The 18498-nt window shown below is 38.7% G+C and overlaps 1 protein-coding gene across 1 annotated transcript; it reads left to right on the top strand.

Annotated features, from left to right (window-relative positions):
- Positions 1 to 126: 126 nt before the first annotated feature.
- Positions 127 to 4380, top strand: socs9 (suppressor of cytokine signaling 9). Its single transcript, XM_067595037.1, has 2 exons — positions 127 to 246; positions 2293 to 4380. Exon 2 carries the CDS (start codon positions 2475 to 2477, stop codon positions 4113 to 4115), a length of 1641 nt encoding a protein of 546 aa, XP_067451138.1. The 5' UTR covers positions 127 to 246; positions 2293 to 2474; the 3' UTR covers positions 4116 to 4380.
- Positions 4381 to 18498: the final 14118 nt, after the last annotated feature.

Here is an 18498-nt window from a genome sequence, read left to right as displayed (position 1 = left end):
TCTTTGTGTCTGTTTACTTTATTTCCACTTTTTACCAAGAAGACGGCTCTCAGTTATTGCTTATTACACTCATCTGAGATGTTGCAGAAGTGATCATGTTCCGACGTTACTGAGGAGAGATACTCCAATTACTTTTCACTTCCGGGTTGCTAATATGCGAGCTAGCCGCCTTTTTGTTAACGTCATTAGTTTATCCAAGATGAGACAGAAGCCATTTCGTCGGTGAACTCAGTAACAACTGCCAAGGTATGTCCACAGTTTGTATTGTTGTTAAGAAAGCTAGATATAAGTGGTAACAAATACAACTTAACCGTTCTTCTCACAGTTAAAAGTACCCAAGTTAGCGGATAGCTAGCTACGCTGCTAACTTAGCCTACTGACCGCAAACAGCTGAGTGCTAACGCTGTTAGCCTCAGTAATGTTATCGCTTTGAATTGTTTCACTTTTCAACAGAAATGGGCTTTTGATTGAGCCATCGATTAGCCCGATGTGTGTGACATCTTAAAAGTATTTAGCGGTAGCTTCTGTCATAGTGGAAACGGTTAGGAAATTCATGTTTTTAGTCGATCAAATACTTTTTCTATCTGATGTGATGTAGGAGAGGACATCCTATTGGGATACTGGACGTACATGAAAACTGTAAAAATAGAGACAATAAAAGCCGATTAGTTCTACACGATTTAGAAATTAGAGGTTCAAACCTAAGCTAATTTACTACTTTCTGTCTTCATTTTGTCATGGGCGTATCTAAAGTTAAAACTGTGGATTTGACTAAACATTAAAGGATAGTTTCACCGTTTTTCAAGTCTGTCTTAAGGCAATAGTCAGTTGCTCAAATGAACATGGAAATAGGATTTTCTTGCCGTAATCATTCCTGCTGTCCATACTAACCTTTAGACGATGCCATCATAATGTACTTACAATGTAAGTGATTAGTGCCAAAAGCCACAGTCCTCCCTCTGTGCAAAAATGTAGCCTATTTAAAGTTTATAGGAAGCTAATATGAAGCTTCAGCCATCCAAATGAGTCAAATCAAGTAGATATCTTTAAACATTATAGTCTTTTTAGTGCCAATGTCCCTCTTTTTGTTGTTACACTTTCACTGCAGCTCAACAGGGAAACACAAAGAGGAAACAAAAGGAGGAAATTTGATGCTAAAGAGACTGCAAATGTGGCAGATATCCACTTGATATGACTCAGACTGCTGAAGCCTCATATAAGCTTCAGATCAACTTTTAAATGCTTTTTTGCACAAAATGATTATGTGGACACTGTGGATTTTGCCCCCCATCACTTACATTGAAAGCACATTTGAAGGGAATCTTTTAATAGCTGGTATGAACAGGAGGAATGATTACAGCAAGGAAAACATCTTCAATGTTTATTTTGGCACTTGACTATTGTTCTAAGACAGACGTGAAGAAAATTGGGAACCTGTCCTTTAACGTTAGAAGTTGTTTCAAATCTCGGACTCAGGAAGTCAGAGCAAAGAGCATCACAGCAAAGTCACTTTTTAAAGAAGTGGGCGGTTTAACTAACCAAGCTGTGAAGCACATCATTTCTCATTACATGTTTCTGACAGTTTGTCAGTTGTGTGTAGATAAAAGGACAGCACGGAGAGCTGTCTCCTAGAGCTAGAGGCCACAGAACCAACATAGAGGTTTGATCTATCAAACTGGAAGTGAGGCTTGTCACTGACTGTGGAGTTTGATTATTCTACTTCCCTAATGTGTCTTGAATTTAAAGTATGCTCATGTGCGTGAACTCTTCTTGTCTTATAGTCACTTATTACCTCTTCTCTTTAAAAAAAAATAACACTATACACTCAGTTACCAGCTTATTGTCATTTATATCAACAAGGGATGACTAGATTTTAAGAAAACACCTCTCAGTGTAATGCAATATAGTAATACAATATAATATCAGTAGTCTTTTATGATATTATATTATATATCTTTGGGTTTTTAGACTGTTGGTCAGACAAAGCAAGCAGATTGAAGACATTGTCTTTGGCTCTGGGAAATTTTAGGGGCACTTTATGACATTTTCTGGATCAAACGATTTATTGAAAAATAAGACAAGTAACCACTGTTGAAAATAATTGTTGCAGTTAAATAAAATAACTTAATTACCCCAAAGAAGTAGGATTTCTTGCAGGGCTGTTGTATTCAATAGTTTTAGCTAAGTGTACTTAATAAACTGGTAACTGAGTGTCATCACCAGTGATATGACAATATGTTATCCTGACTTATTTCAAACTGCAACGTTAACAACTGTCATTTTCTTCTTCAGGTTGTTTAACGTCTTTGTGGCCACAGTGCATGGGTAATGATAATGACGACTCACACAAGGGATGCGGATGGGAAGCTTCCTGCTGAAAGCTAACCGCAGTTACAAGTCATCTGTTGGTCAAGTCAACTCCCTGAAGTGCAATTGTCTAGCACAACTGTCAACATTTCACCACATAATCCATCATGTCATTACCGAAGGATTCGGGGAACCGAGGGAAAGATCGAGAGAGGGGAGCCCGCCCCAAGGTCAGACAGAGTCGGTCAGAGGAGAGACGAGATGCAGGTGGTGGACGGAAAGGTGGGAAAGGGAAGAAAAAAGGCCTTTCCTCCCATGAACCTGCCTCTGAGCGGCCTGTCAGTGATGGCTTTGAGTATGGTGAGCTTCTGAGTGACCTCGAGAACAGGGACCAATCCTCCTCCTCTCCTCTTAAAGAGAATTGGCGATGGCAGGGTGGGGAAGTTGCTGCCTCATTACTTGGACAAGAACTAGCAACAGCAAGGCCAGTACTGGGAACTATTAACTCTGCCACAGAATTATCTGCACCCAGTGAGGGTGAGGCCAGAGGGTCAAGCAGCAGTCGCACTCTCCGGCAAAAAATCCAAGATGCAATGGGGCAGTGTTTCCCAATAAAGACACACAGTGCGGCGGCACCACCACCACCTCCGCAGGCTCTTTCATCATCATCAGCTGCCTGCGCCTCCTCGAGGCGTAAGATCCATCTCAGTGAGTTGATGTTGGATGACTGCCCTTTCCCTGTGGGGTCAGAGCTGGCTCAGAAGTGGTATCTCATTAAGCAACACACGGCCCCGATCACCCAGCCTCCCGTGCTTGACTCTGAAGTAGTATGCAGTGCCCCGACTTCAGCTATGGCTGCTGTGGTGGAGGATGTAGATGACAGGTTGCGAGAGCGCAGGCGCATTAGCATCGAACAAGGGGTTGAGCCACCACCTAATGCAGAGATCCACACATTCGAGGTGACGGCCCAAATTAACCCTCTCTACAAGCATGGGCCTAAACTGGCTCATGGTATGAATGAGTTGGCGGGGGCGGACAGAGCCTCTGCTCAGCAGCAACAGCAGCTTCTTCTCCAAAGACAACAGCAGCACCAACTCCTACTACAGAGCTGTCTGGACACTCTGGATGAGGTGGTGGCCTCCGCATCAGCGTCAGCCTCTGTTCACTCCTGCGACACTATCTCCGACCCTCCGGTTGACCCAGAGGTTACAGCGACCAACATGCCCTCCAGAGCTGTACCTCCTCAGACTGAGCATCAGAAATCTCACGACGGCTACCGCATTCACACCCAGATCGATTACATTCACTGTTTAGTTCCAGACCTGCTGCAGATCACCAACCTCCCGTGTTACTGGGGGGTTATGGACCGCTACGAGGCAGAGACCCTGCTAGAGGGAAAACCTGAAGGAACCTTCCTCCTGCGCGACTCTGCCCAGGAAGACTACCTCTTTTCTGTTAGTTTCCGCCGTTACGGCCGTTCGCTACATGCTCGCATTGAACAGTGGAACCACAATTTTAGCTTCGACGTGCATGACCCCAGCGTCTTCCATGCTCCCACAGTTACGGGTTTACTGGAACACTACAAAGACCCCAACTCCTGCATGTTCTTCGAGCCCTTGCTGTCCAACCCCATCCATCGCATGCAGCCCTTTAGCCTGCAGCACATCTGCCGAGCGGTCATCAGCAGCTGCACCACCTATGACGGCATAAACATTCTTCCCATTCCAAATGCTTTGAAAAAGCACCTGAAAGAATACCACTATAAGCAGAGAGTACGTGTTCGGCGAATGGATACATGGTGGGAATGAAGAACAACAAAAAATTACTGACTAAAAGAAACTACTAAATATATTTTTAACGCAAGTCCCTCCCTAACTGAACTGAACAATGAGTCAGCTTGTTCTCCACTCTATTAGGCTGTATTAACATACACTGCACTGTACTTATTTATTTTATTCCCTGCTGTATATGTCTTAACAATTGTACTAAACTACACTGATAAGATAATATGTAATCTCACTGTTCTAGCACACTCAAAGTTCTTTTTGCTCAAATTAAACAAACTTATTTAGACCCGTGGCGTTCAGAGAACTACCCTCACACATGTTCTGTGTTTTCAAGTGTGACTAAATCAGCTTAATTATCTGGCAATAGGGGAAAGTGTCCTATTGTGAATCGAGATGATTATAATAGAGTTGTTCATCAGTCACGTGCTGAGAAGGTGGAACACATACTGACAGGGTTTCTTTCTTGTTACCAAGGTGCGGAGGTGCAGCACGTCTACACTCAGTATAAATCATTGTTTCCCACATTGAGCCTAAGGCTGATTATAAGGTGTAAGAGATAGGGACAAGTGCTACCAGTTCTTACTAAAAAGAGAAGAAGGCAGGCACGCTCAATAATAGATATTTGTCACATATTGAAGTCATGATTACATGCTCACACTAGTTTTCAGTCTTGTTGGTTTAATTGTTGGGAAATGATATTACAAGACTAGTGTAATCGTTTGTTCTTTGCTCCGATTCTGTATCGTTAAACTACTGTATTTTCAGCCTATGAAATAGCATCTGCATTATCTCCTGTGAGGTTCAAATGATTGCACCTAGTGCCAGCAGTCTTCATTGCTTTGAAGTAGAGGAGCAAATGTGGCCTTTGTGAACTTGTCAGCAGCAGGTGAAACAGCTGCATTATCAATATGCAAATGATGAAGCCCAGACATTTATGGATCCTATGCTCTAAAATATCTGACTGCTGGGCTGTCTAGTTCTAAATGTACTCTTTGTAGTGAATCCTGGGATTTGGCTAGGCTTGTTTCTTTATTCAGCAGCTGAAGACTCAGAACCTTAAAGAAAAAAAATCATCTTGTTGCTATATTTCCCGCTGTGCATATCTTAAAGAAGTGGGCTGTCTACACACTAATCTTCCATTCCAGCTGTTCATTGACAAAATTACCATAGTGAATTAGTGCTGATGAATCTTAATTAACAGGGAGAATGATGGGAGAAGGAATGTATTTTGAGCTTTCTCAGGAGCTTGACATCAAGTCTGTCATAGACAAAAATCTGCAAGCTATGCAAAGAGGAATTGGTTGTAAGCTGGAAACTGAAATGCATTGAAGACAAATGAAGCTCAACGGGTGACAAATTAAAGGAAAAACCAACATAAAGTGTCTTAATAAGGTGTTGGTCCACCATGTACTGCCAGAGCAGCTTCAGTGCACCTTGGCATCGATTCTACAAGTCTCTGAACTCTTCTGAAGGAAAGAACATCAGTCTTCCAAAAGATATTCCTTCATTTGGTGTTTTGATGATGGTGGTGGTGGAGAGTGCTGTCTAACACGTTGGTCCAAAATCTCTCATAGGTGTTCAGTTGAGTTTATTCTGGTGACTGTGAAGGCCATAGCATATGAGTCACATCATTTTCATACTCATCAAACCATTCAGTGACCCCTCGTGCCCTGTGAATTGGGGCATTGTCCTCCCGGAAGGGACCACTCCTATCAGGATAGAAATGTTTCATCATAGGATAAAGGTGATGACTCAGAGCAACTTTGCATTGATTTGCAATGACCCTTATCTCTAAAGGGACAAGTGGACATCCACACTGTAGGGGTCAAGCATTCAGGCCTGTACTGGTTTTTCCTTTAATTTGTCACCTATCTGTAAGAAGTCTATGTTAAAATTCTCACTGTGTCTGTAACCAATAGACAGCCTATTCTTGTGTCATGCCTATTGTGCTGAGCAAAAACAATAATAGAATATGGAAAATATTCAAATCAGAAGACCAAAATTATCTGTTATGCTAGAATAGAATAGCGCTATTTCTTATTATTGCAATTTGAACAAGAACATCTGCTTAAAATCTCCACTACATGTACATGTCTTAAAATAAAATGAATGGATATGGCACACAATTCCCATAATAACACAAAGAGAGTGAGAGGCATGTCATGCTAGACAGACTTTCATTTATCTTGCTATCTAGATCATCAAAAGATTAATTGCAAAATTTACGTATGCGGTGGGTTGATTTACTGCTGTGTGTGAACAGCATGCTGTATTAATGGAAACACACAAGAGAGACCACGCTGCTAATTGTTGTATGCACTGAGTAATAATCACAAAAGACAACCATCCCAGTGTTAATGGGGAAAGCATGGAAAATGGATCCTGGATCATCTTCTGAGCCGCTGTGATGCTGTTTTCTCCTTGAGATGGGCAATTTGATATGCAGGATGCAAATCATCCATGACAAGCACTCATCCACTAATGAAGCCACTGTAATTTAAACAGCAGTTCCAAGGCAGCATTCAAAATGCAAAGTCAGGACCTTTGACCTTTGTATACATAATTAAGTCGCTCTAAAAACTAAACTATAAAATAAGATTTACTGTGATGGGAGGCATTTGACCTCTCATGCATACGCAAGCGTGGGCTACGCTTTGAACCCTCTACACAAGCAATTTCAGACCATTGACAGCTCAAGGCTTTTATCTTGTATCTCACAGCATAATATAATCCTCTGCAGTCAGTTGTCCCTGGTAGGTACATATAATTATTTTGTGTCTGGACCACATTTTAAGGTAACACTTCAAATACTTTTACAAGTCGCATAGTTACTTTTGTTAAAGAATGTAATTGGGTTCTAATTATTGGATCAGTTGCTACATTTTCTATTAAAAATGTTCAATTGCCAATATAACCTGGAGCGTCTTGGTGCACAGCAGGTCAGTTAGTGTGCAAAAACATGTAATCTGTCAACAGGCAAGCATACAATTCAACAAATAGGGTGAATAAAGTGTCTAATAATAAATGAATTATGAATGAATATGTACTTGGGTTTAAATGGAGCTTATTCTTTCTAAACCTACTCAGATATTTGTTTCTATTTTCCCTATACTCAATACTAAATTACATACTTTCTTTTCAGGAAACCTCCTAGGAAATTATTAGGAAATTCAAGACTCGTAAAGTAATTTTAATATACAATTATGGTAAGAATATAGCTCATTACTTATGCACATCTTATTTTTTAAAAACAAAACAGCAAAGAATAATTGTGTGAAATGCTGTTTTGCATCAAGCACAGCAGGTGGCTGTAAAGAGCTTCAGTGTGATTTACACTGGCTGCTCTCAGACCTGTGTGTTCTCTGTGTGTGGTGTGGTGAGACGGTGGGACTGAGTGTGGCTGCAGCAGCTGGCAGTGCTGTGGCACTCATCATGCAGGTATTAGAGGTCCTGGGGGGAAAAAAGAGAGGACTTTTCTTTGACTGGATCAACAGGCCCAGAGGGACAGCATGCTCAAGCAAAGCAGAAAGCTGATTGGCTACACATACTTAGTGTGTTTGTGCCTGTTTGGGCCTCTTTTTTCCCTCCCCTCCATTGAGGGAAGAGATTTTCCTCTGAGCCTAATCTCTACAGTTGAGCATAAGGGGGATGGAGAATAAGCTTGGAATGTTCATAACACCTGGGGACAATTACTTCCCCAAATAATCTGCCGGTCATAATCTAACAAATGCCCTAAAAGGACTTGAATTGGCACAGATTTAGCTTGACTGAGCCTTTTTGTAGGTCTGTTTTGCTCCATGTGGACCCGTATAGATGATGTGAAGTCATCTACCATGAGATGCTGTGTGTATCTAGGCCATTAATGCCAGGGGAGGGCGTATCAATCTGATTCCAGTTTCTTGCAAGATGCATACGCCTAGACGTGCTTCTTCTCATCCATCCATTGAGGAGGAATACATTTCTGAGATGGAGGAAACACTGCAGCTGAGAAAGTTATTTTTGGTCAGTAAACGAATCCAGCTGAACCTTAAACATGAATAGAGACATTCTTGCCTCTTTTTCGAGTCACACCTTTTCAAACAGAACACTTCTTGTCAAATCTATGTAAGTAATTCCCGAGTTATTAAAGTTTCAGTTCTTAAAAGTCTCACAATCCCCCCACCCCCACCCCCCAGGAGGTACATTATCACACGGTGACATGCTTATGTTTGATGTTTGTTTCCCTGGAAGCAAGCCTTTGACAACACAATATTTCCTTCCCCTCCTATTTAAGATCCAAACGCACTCCCATTCTCTCAGGTATGTAGGAACTCATATAAGGCCTTTGGTACAGAAAAACATCAGTATTCTCACTTTGAGCTCTTTGTGTTCTTCCACTACAGTCTCTTGCTGCCTCTGTTTTTCACTCTCCTCCACATTGACAGATTGTTGATGGAATAATGGGGTGTTGGGCATGCTACAACTAAGCCGTTGGATTCTACATAGATTGATGGGATTGCAGTATAAATGACACACAGCAGCCCTTATCCCAGGGTTTAGCCCATGAAGTCATTAACACTGGTTAATGGAAGTAGTGTAGGGATATACTGTGGGCAGATTATGACGTTTGTAAATTAACATATCCTTTAATTTGAGTTATGCACATGTAGTTGTAATGTATCATAATATGTTTGCACAAACAAAGTGTAATGGAGCTACAGATAACACAGATATAATTATAGATAAGCATTGTTTGTTTTGAGAAGAATGATTAATTATAATACGCCTTCACATCAACTGCTAAAAAAGCCCATGCACCATTGATAAAAGGTAGGAAAATTCATAATCGTAGAAATGATAAATTAAATAGCATAACACTGGCTCTCTGTGACTCATTCCACTGTTGCACAACCGTTGCATTGACAGTGAAAAAGTACAAATAAAGAAAGGAGCGTGTGGACCTTGCCAGCTAGTTATTGTCAGAGTCCTTCCTCACAACGGGCACCTTTTGTACCAGTGATATTTTCAGGTATTCATTTTCCATCCATTTAACATTTTGTCAGCGAGTGCACAAGTTAACTTTGCAGGGAAACATGTGGGTGGAGCTGAGGCACCTAATTTACCTGAACTCTAAGCAAATTACACAAGCTATAACTTACATCAGCTCTGCTACCATCACGCACACAATGGCCTTGCAAATTAATTATCCCTTACCACTTACTGTACCATGGTATGCTAGACAACACTCGCTGTGTGATAACGTGCCTTTTTACTTCATTAAAGTGACTGCATTTCCAATGGGAACCTTGTTGAGATGTGTGTTTTTGAGTCTCATTATTATAATAATAGATAATTGGTCTGCTTTTTTTTTTTTCCAAATCCTATTTATCTAATGGTTACATCCCATTGGTTGTGGCATTATCTAAATATATTAGAATAATAGATAATGACATAGCTGATGGCACAGAAACATTTAAATTTACATAAATATATTAATGCTCATTATTTTCTGAGGAAGATAATTGCTAATATTGTTATTGAATGTATTTTAGCTAAGAACAGGCTCTTTTCACACCAGATATTTTGATTTGTCATAGTAGGCAAAGCACAGGTGTTACTAATACATACATTGACGAGGACTCTGTTCTATTCAAGCCTCCCAATAAACCTTGACAATGTGATGTGAACCAGCCAGCACATGAAAAAAGCCTATTATTAAAAAATTCTGCATTTTTTTCACAAGTAAATTAATGACTTATTTTGATTTATACTTATTTTAGCTCATTTTCAATTCCAACTGCATCCATGCATTCAGGTATAATTTCTTTTCATAAGTTTATCTATAATATTTTTCTCTCATTTAGTATAACAGACTGTAACAAGGTTAAATATAGAATTGTACTGGTTTTATTCCATCATTAAACAATATACACAACATACATATTGCTTCAAAATATACACAATACAGAAACACAGATATTCAGTGCTGCATCAACTCATCATACCCTTATGCAGGAGGATGTTGTCTGAAAGGTAAGCGACTGGTGAGGTTAGGGTTTTGCCCTTGTTGGTTTGAATTTAGTGGTGGTAAATGAAATGGTCTGGCCCTATAATTTGTGCCTCTCCTGTTACTGGTGTTTTTGATTAAAATGTTTTGCAATGATGATTACTTTGGAGTCAGATTAAGCTTTTGTTTACCTCAAAGATAAATGCAAGGCAAACAAAAACACTGCAGGTCATTTAATAATTAGCCTACTGCTTATTTTGAACACTGCTAAATTTCAAAAGTACTTCCATCCAGCTAAAAAAATAATGAAAAATGCACAATTATTTTATATTGAGATATAAAATACTAGAAAATAAAATTAATAAAAAAAATGAACATGTTAATAAAACTTTAAGTTGTGAGTGAAAATACATTTACTCAAGTACTGTACTTTAGTACAATTTTGAGGTACTTGTACTGTATTTGAGTATTTCCATTTGATGCTACTTTATGCTTCCTCTTGACTAAATTTCAGAGGGAAATATTGTACTTTCTACTCCACTACATTTATTTGACAGCTTTGGTTGCTTTTCAGATGAAGATTTGACACAATGAATAATATAACAAGCTTTTAAAACATTGTTAAAGATGAAACCAGTGGTTTCCAACCTTTTTGGCTTCTGACATCTTACAAAAAGCAGTGTGTAGTCTGAGTCACATTTCAGATGTCTATGAATTGTTAACAGCTCCACCAAATAGTGATTTTTCCCTCTAAACCTATAACATGGTTTCATTTCAATAAAGGTTCAAATGATGCAATATTTCACTAAAAATCAAGGATTATAGAAAAAGTCCCAAAACTGTAAACAGATTTGTGTATCAGAACTTTGTTTTTTCTTCTTTCCTCTCCCTTAATCACTCACAACCCCTCAGATTTATCTGGTGACCCCTAGGTTGGGAAGCACTGGACTAAACTAGCTAACTTTATATAAAATAGTTCAAACTAGCTCCACCTCCAGCAGCTACAACAGTAACATGCTGCATACACACTGATGCTCCAGCATTAATAATCTAATGATATCATATATAATAATATATCAGTCAGAGGGACCAAATCACTACTTTTACTGCAATACTTTAATTACATTTTGCTAATACTTATGTACTTTTACTTAAGTAGGATTTTTCATGCAAGACTTTTACTTTTTAAGTAAAGTATCTGAATACTTCTTTCACCACTGTCAGTTGTACAAGACCATAAACTATCTCATATCTTGAGAGATGTTACTTCCGGCTGCCATTGTTGTTTGCCAAAACAGGCTAAAACTTGATTTATTGTTCATCCCAGGGAATAATTTGGTACAAACTCGACGGAAGACCCTTAAAGGCATTGGGAGATGGTGTTTGTGTGATGGAGTTTGGGTCGTAAGTTAATTATCTTTGAGAAAAAACAGATGCGTAGCTAGCTCTGTTTTGAATGTAAGTTAGCAAACTTGTGACCATCGATACAAAAGTCTCAAATGTGAAAATGTTAATTACGTGAGAGGTATAAATTGCAGTGACTAGAAACAACCAAGCAACAAAAGTTTAATTAGTTTTTCATGTTTTTATGAAAGGAAAGAAGAAACACGACCAACACCTGCTGCAAGGTAAAAGCAGGACAACTTTAGCTTTGACAGCTGCTTCATCAGTGCTAATTTTGGAGGTGGACTACATGTGGCAGCAGATAAAAAGAAGATTCAACCTGGTTAGATGCAAAATTCTTGATATATCAGTATTGGAACCACAAGGACTGTAATATCAGATGAATGCCACACTTTTTATAGCCATGCATTAAGGAGACTACAAGAAGACAACACTAATTCCTCTCAAAAAACAGAGCAAAAATCAGGTGTTCACAAAGCTGCACAGCTCATAATGGACCATTTAAATAATGAGACAGAAGAAGGTGTGCTACACACTGAGATTAACAGAAGCCCACTCAGATCCTCCTGATACATACATACATATATATATAATGAACATTAGCCTGGCAGCATGCTGTTTTTATTCTCTTGTTTATGAAGTGTAAGTTACTGTGTGTGTGTATGTGTGTGTGTGTGTGTGTGTGTGTGTGAGAGAGAGAGAGAGAGAGAGAGAGAGAGAGAGAGAGGCATCTTCAGCAGTTTGGTTTGGTTTGTTGATCAGCACTATAGTGTGGTTATTGATTGTTAAGTGCAGTCACATTTTGGATTGTGCTCAATTTGTCTGAGTTATGGATTGTTGCTTAGAATTAGTTTTGGTGGCTGCTTGAGCTGAGTTGTGCTGAGTCTTAGCTAAATAGTAGCTTGAGTTGTGATTAGCTGTTTGATTATAAGGCTGATAGAAAATATACCAAGATGAATGTGGAAATTTGAAGGACTTCCTCATTATTTTTCAAGTCTGTCTTAAAACAATAGTAATGTGCCCAAATGAATATTGAAATAGGTTTTTCCTCCCATAATCATTCCTCCTGTTCATACTGGCCATTAGAGGATCCCTTCATAATGCACTTACAATGTAAGTGATGGTTGCCAAAAACTACAGTCCTCCTTCTGTGCAAAAATGTGTTTAAAAGTTTATCTGAAGCTAATATGAAGTTTCAGTCATCCAAATGAGTCAAATCAAGAAGATATCCTTCAACATTACAGTCTTTTTAGTGCCAAAGTCCCTTTTTTTGTTACTATACTTCCAACACAGCTCCACAGGGAAACACAAAGAGGAAATTTTATGCTAAAAAGACTGTAAATGTGGCAGATATCCACTTGATATGACTAACTCAGACCGCTGAAGCCTCATATAAGCGTCATTGTTAAATGTATTTTTGCACAAAATGTGGATTTTGGCCCCCATCACTTATATTGAAAGCACATTTGAAGGGGATCTTAATAGCTAGTATGAACAGGAGGAATGATTACAGTGAGGAAAACCTCTTTCAGTGTCCATAAGGACACCTGACTGTTGTTTTAAGACACACTTAAATAATCGTGAACCTATCCTTTAAGCTCTACTGCTCATCAAATATGCACATAATGTTCTGTTCACATGAGGTGATGCTGTAAAAAATAGTTAAATAATACAGATGAACTTCAGCAGTGCTTTTCATATCTGATTTCCTGCATTAACCATCTGCCTGTGGTGGCATTAGGAATAGTAATTACCTCAGTAACCTATATTCTGTTAGACGCCTCATCAAGATGAGTGACACATGTTGGGGAATGAGCTTGACCAACTGCAGGGGAGGAGGGTGGGTCTAACAAGACATTTCCTGCTTTAAAGCAAAACATTTCATTCAATCAACATTTGGCCGTATTGCAGATATAGCTGACATGTCTAGCATGTCAAGTTGTGTTTTGCTTAGTGATTGATGTACTTTTGCATTACTCATGTCACCCAGTTGCATATTTTTTACTCCTCTATATTCCAGTTGATATATTTATGAAGCTCACTCAATCAAACCTGGAAAATAACAACATGCTGAGTAAACTGATTCAAGAAACACATTTTGCAGACTCAACTATTTCCAACTTTATTCATCTGAAAAAGACTACATATGCATAGGCACTGTGTGGCTCAGAAGACTTTGTACTGTGGATGGGCAACAGATGGCCTCATCATAAAACAGACTCTGGATTTGTTTTTCTACAACTATGTTTACAGACAACGACAACTCAGCAAAACAGGTTACCTAACCCAGACAGATTTCCTCTGAACATTTGACAGCATGGATACATCAGAATATTTCCAGTTAGCTGCATTCATTAGACATAGCAAGTGTGAAATTATGTCATTAATTATGTAATGACACCAGCAGGAATATTATTATCATAATTTTGCACCATTGTTGACAAGTGTAGTGACACATGTAGTGTCACATGACTGTAGTTTTTGCATTCATAAAATGCAACATATTGCATTTTGGCTTTGTTAGCAGAAGGCAGTATACATGCCATTAGAGCTGAATGAGTTGATTAATCGATTAGTTGTCAACTATTAAATTAATTTCCAACTATTTTGATAATATATTAATCTGTTTGAGTAATTTTTTAAGAAAAAAATGTCCAAATTCTCTGATTCCAGCTTCTCAAATGTCAATATTTTCTGGTTTCTTTAGACTTCTATGATAGTAAACTAGGGCTGCAACTAATGATTATTTTCATTATCGATTAATCTTTCAATTATTTTCTTGATTAATCGGTTAGGAAGACAGAAATGAACAAAAATAAAAAATTATTACTATCATAGAAGACAAAGAAACGTCCTCTATGAGCTGAGTTGTGGACTGTTGGTCAGGACAAGAGAAGACATTTGATCATCTTGGGCTTTGGGAGACAGTGATTGACATTTTTCAGCATTTTCTCACATTTTGTGGACCAAACAACTGATAGATAAATTGAGAAAATAATTGACAGATTAATCAGTAATAAAAATAATCGTTAGTTGCAGCCCTATATGCCATTGACACAACTTTTTTTGTTCCATCGTGGGAACTTTTGAGGGACTGATATTTCCCTTGTATTTTTGTATTTGAGGTTATTACTGGGATTTTACATCTGTGTTGTAAGGTAAATGTCTATTCATTACCATCAAGTAAAGCTGGAGCACCTCATCGTTCAAAGGCACAGGTGTCTTCAAGTTCTCTGACTGATTAGACCTTTAGTCAAGTGGAAGTTGGGTTGAGTTATGATATGGAGTAATAACAGTGATAACAGTGTTATAGATTGTTCTGCTCTAATGGGTTCAGCAAACCCAACAGAAGTGTAAGAGAGACGTCAATCAAGCACAGTCCGTACAAGCCCACGCAGTCATGAGAATCAGGCAACAAAAGTGCAAACACCTGTGTGGGTGAACTATGGGTAAGTGCTTTAACACTTACTCTAGCTCCTGTGAATGTTTGATACAAGCACATTATCAAACCCTCATCTGAGATGTAGTTGTTGAATGATGTCAAAATAAACTTGGTAACAGAGCAAGGTGCTCAATTTTTATTAGTGTTAGCCACTTATCCTGAATAGAGTACTTATGAATCATGTTTAAACTTTTTAGAAAGGTCAATGAAAGAAACTATCTGTGCTAAAATACTTTGTGGCAGGAGGAAAATGACCGTATTAGCTTTTTATAGCTCTGCACGTATTGTACATTGGTGCCGCAAAAGCTGTGAACATTTGATTGACTGATTCTACAATTACATACATTTATCCCAACGCTTTTGTCCAAAGTGACGTGCAAATGAGATACAACGCGAGCCACAGCAGATCAAGGAGAAGCCTCTGAGAATAAGTGTTGCAACACTCAGTTCCACCTGACACAGGCAGATGAAGTACACCCATGAGTGCATAGAAAATGACAATTTTATTTTAGATAGAAAAGGAAGGATCGAGAGATAGAGAGAGACAGCTAAAGAGCGGGGTGAGTAAGAACACTTGGAAGAGGTATGTAGGTGTTCAAGCGATATTTGAAGACAGAGAGTCATTCTGCTGGCTGATTTTTGTCAGGTATCTTGTTCCACCGCCGAGGAACCACACAGTAGAGAGTAGAGAGTTTTGATTTCCTGCATCAAAGTAACAGTGAGACTAGTCGTTGTTTGTTTGTAATGGAGAAGGCACATAAACCTGAAAGAGGGAGTTCAGGAAGGTGGGTGAGGGGGTGGTGGTCACTCTATAGGCGATCAGAGACTTAAACTCGATGTGAGCAGCCCTGGTGGGGTTACGTTACAGTAGTAGGTGAGAAATGACCTGTATAAGGAGGTGAGCGGCATATTCAGTCAGACTGAGGATCAAAGTACCAACCAACTGTTGAACAAATAAAAATAGAATAAAGAGAAAATATCACATAACCAATGCACAACAAATAACATCATATATGAGTGTGTTTATGTGTACTGAGGGGAAACAAGAATGGTACTCAGTGAAAGTTTTGTGGAAATAAAGATTGCAGCATAACATTCATGACGGAAACAGCAAAAAGCGAGAAAAAATCTAAAGGCTGTTAAAATGAAATAAAATAAAGACTCCCTTATTCCCTTAACTGTGCAATCAGACCGTTTCACAAGAGGGAGCTCTGTGGGAAAAGGCTTAGTATCAGCAGAGGTTTTCGGTAAATCTTAGAATTAATAATAGATCAGAACTACGGGACCTTTGGGTACATGCAATCTAGAAGGACTACAGCATATTATTTACTGTATATATTCCAGTGCAAGGCCATGCTGGGATTTACATGTCGGAGTATCTGTATTCTTTGCTCTATTTAACTGGAAGCCGGTGTAGAGACCACAGGATTCAGTTAATTTGATATTTTCTAATCAGTCTGTCAGGCATGTTTTAATGAAATTGTACACTTTTGATGATTCATTGATACCGGAGAATATAGCAATGAAATCTAAATGTAGTAACAGCTTGTATAAAGTTTTCAGAGTTGTGGAATTTTGAAGTGTTCCTGAGGGTGCTGTAGAGGATAATTTTTCCCTCCATTTCATTTAATAGATATATTGAAGTGACAGGTCAGTTTCTAAGATAACCCACAGCCCCCTCTGCTATACCCAGAACAGAAATGCAGCCATTTAGTTTAAATGATTCCCCGTTCCAAAGATCATAACACAAATCCTAATGTCATCCTTACCTTACTTTAATTAATTAGGGAATATAAATCTTTATGTCTAAAGCACATAATTGAGGGTAGAAAACTTGTGACATTTGGGTATTGTTCCGTTATATATTTTCTTATTGCTTTGTAGTGAGGCCTAACTAAAAATGGACATCTAGTATAATGTTTTTAAAGTATGTTTTAGAATAACTAAAATAAAATAGAATAAATACACAGGCCGCTCACTTTTAGCAAAGAGAAAACCTCACAAACAGGATGGAGTTCAAAGTTTTCCTGCCTATTCATGTGGTTTTACTGGAGTCCTGTTCCAATTCAAAGCAAATGAGGTCGACTTGGCCAGTGCTGCAGACTAGTTTGTTTAAATTCTGTTCCTCAGTGAGACAAAAAACTTTGGGGAATAGATGCAAATCTTCATTTTTTTTGCCCAGAGATGAAATCATAAAAGTGAACAGAGTGACTACTGAGCATACAGAAAAGAGGTTGAATATTGTGGCTATTACTGAAATTTAGGATGAGGACAACCTGAATTAGGAAAAAAAAGCTGAACTACAAAGAAACTAAAGCTAATGTATGATGTCTAGTTTCACAGTTGTTATTTTACAAAGTTATTTTGCAGGTGCTAAATAGAAAAGAATAGAATAAGTAACCAAATGAATAAAATGAACAGTATAAAAGGCAATAGAGCTTTGCACAGAATTGGATTGTCCAATGATTCAGTTGTGGGTGGCTGTGGCTGCAATGCAGCATTTTTTGTTTCCTTAGCATAAAAAAAAAAATTGGGAGCTCACTAAACAATGCCAATAGGGATGGAGACAGATAAATTGCACAGCGGCTTTGCTGGGTAGGTGTGGCAAAGCGAAGAAAGGCAGATTTGATCACATTTTGGCTTGGCATGATGGCATGTCTTTGGCACACTGCAAGCGCAATCCAGCTGCCAATTTCTTGCTTCTGTGGTCAGGCAGGACCAGTGGCAACAAATGTTCCTGGCACAAAGGATGTAGTGTGTTATCTATTAAGTGAACAAAGAAGAGAACTGTGCTATGATGTAGGCTATTATGAATTTTAGTACGTGTCGTATCTGCAGTGGGAGAGGTATGGCATCTCTTTTGTAAGTGCTCATTTAAAAAAAAAAAGAGAAAAATACTGGCTAGTTAGCCTTTGTGTTTGTGATTAGCATTACCAATGTGAGCCCTTTCTGTAGCTACACTAATGGCTATAGCATCAGCAGCCACAACGTGCGTTTTGTTTGTGTGTGTGTTTAAGATTTTATGTGGTAAGACTAGCTAGAGGCAATGTCTGAAGCATGCAGAACATATCAAATCCATCTGATTGCAATGTCTTCCACATTACAAGACAGAGTATCATGTGGCTCACGAGCAAACTACAGAACAACCCCAAAGCATTTAGAAGCTACGTCTAGCGCCTGTAAGATCACTAAAAGGTTATCTGTCTTTTTGCCAATTTAACTGGTTCAGATGAACTTTAACATACATTTTCAGCGATAAGTCGAAATCAGCTCTTTTACCCTGTGTGATAAATTTTAGCACATGGAGTTCAACATCAGTTTTTTGTAGAATCTGTGTTTGTTGTTGGATTTTATTTGATCTTTTATCAAACAAAGATGAAGCTGAGTCCCACACTGCAACAGTTGGTGTAGCCAGTAGTGTTGGCCATTCTGTGTGCATGTTCAACTAAGGAGTTGACTAATGGGAATACTTCATCCAAAAGTTATGATTTTGTATTTGCTTTCTTCTGTTGCCTGGAATACAAGACTAAGAGGTTTCACTGTTCACAGAGAACTGGGCTTCCAAAGTGGTA

This window comes from Thunnus thynnus, chromosome 7, assembly GCF_963924715.1.
Source record: "Thunnus thynnus chromosome 7, fThuThy2.1, whole genome shotgun sequence".
Taxonomy (NCBI): domain Eukaryota; kingdom Metazoa; phylum Chordata; class Actinopteri; order Scombriformes; family Scombridae; genus Thunnus; species Thunnus thynnus.
Note: the sequence above shows the minus strand (reverse complement) of the source record. Positions and strands in the feature narration are given on the sequence as shown.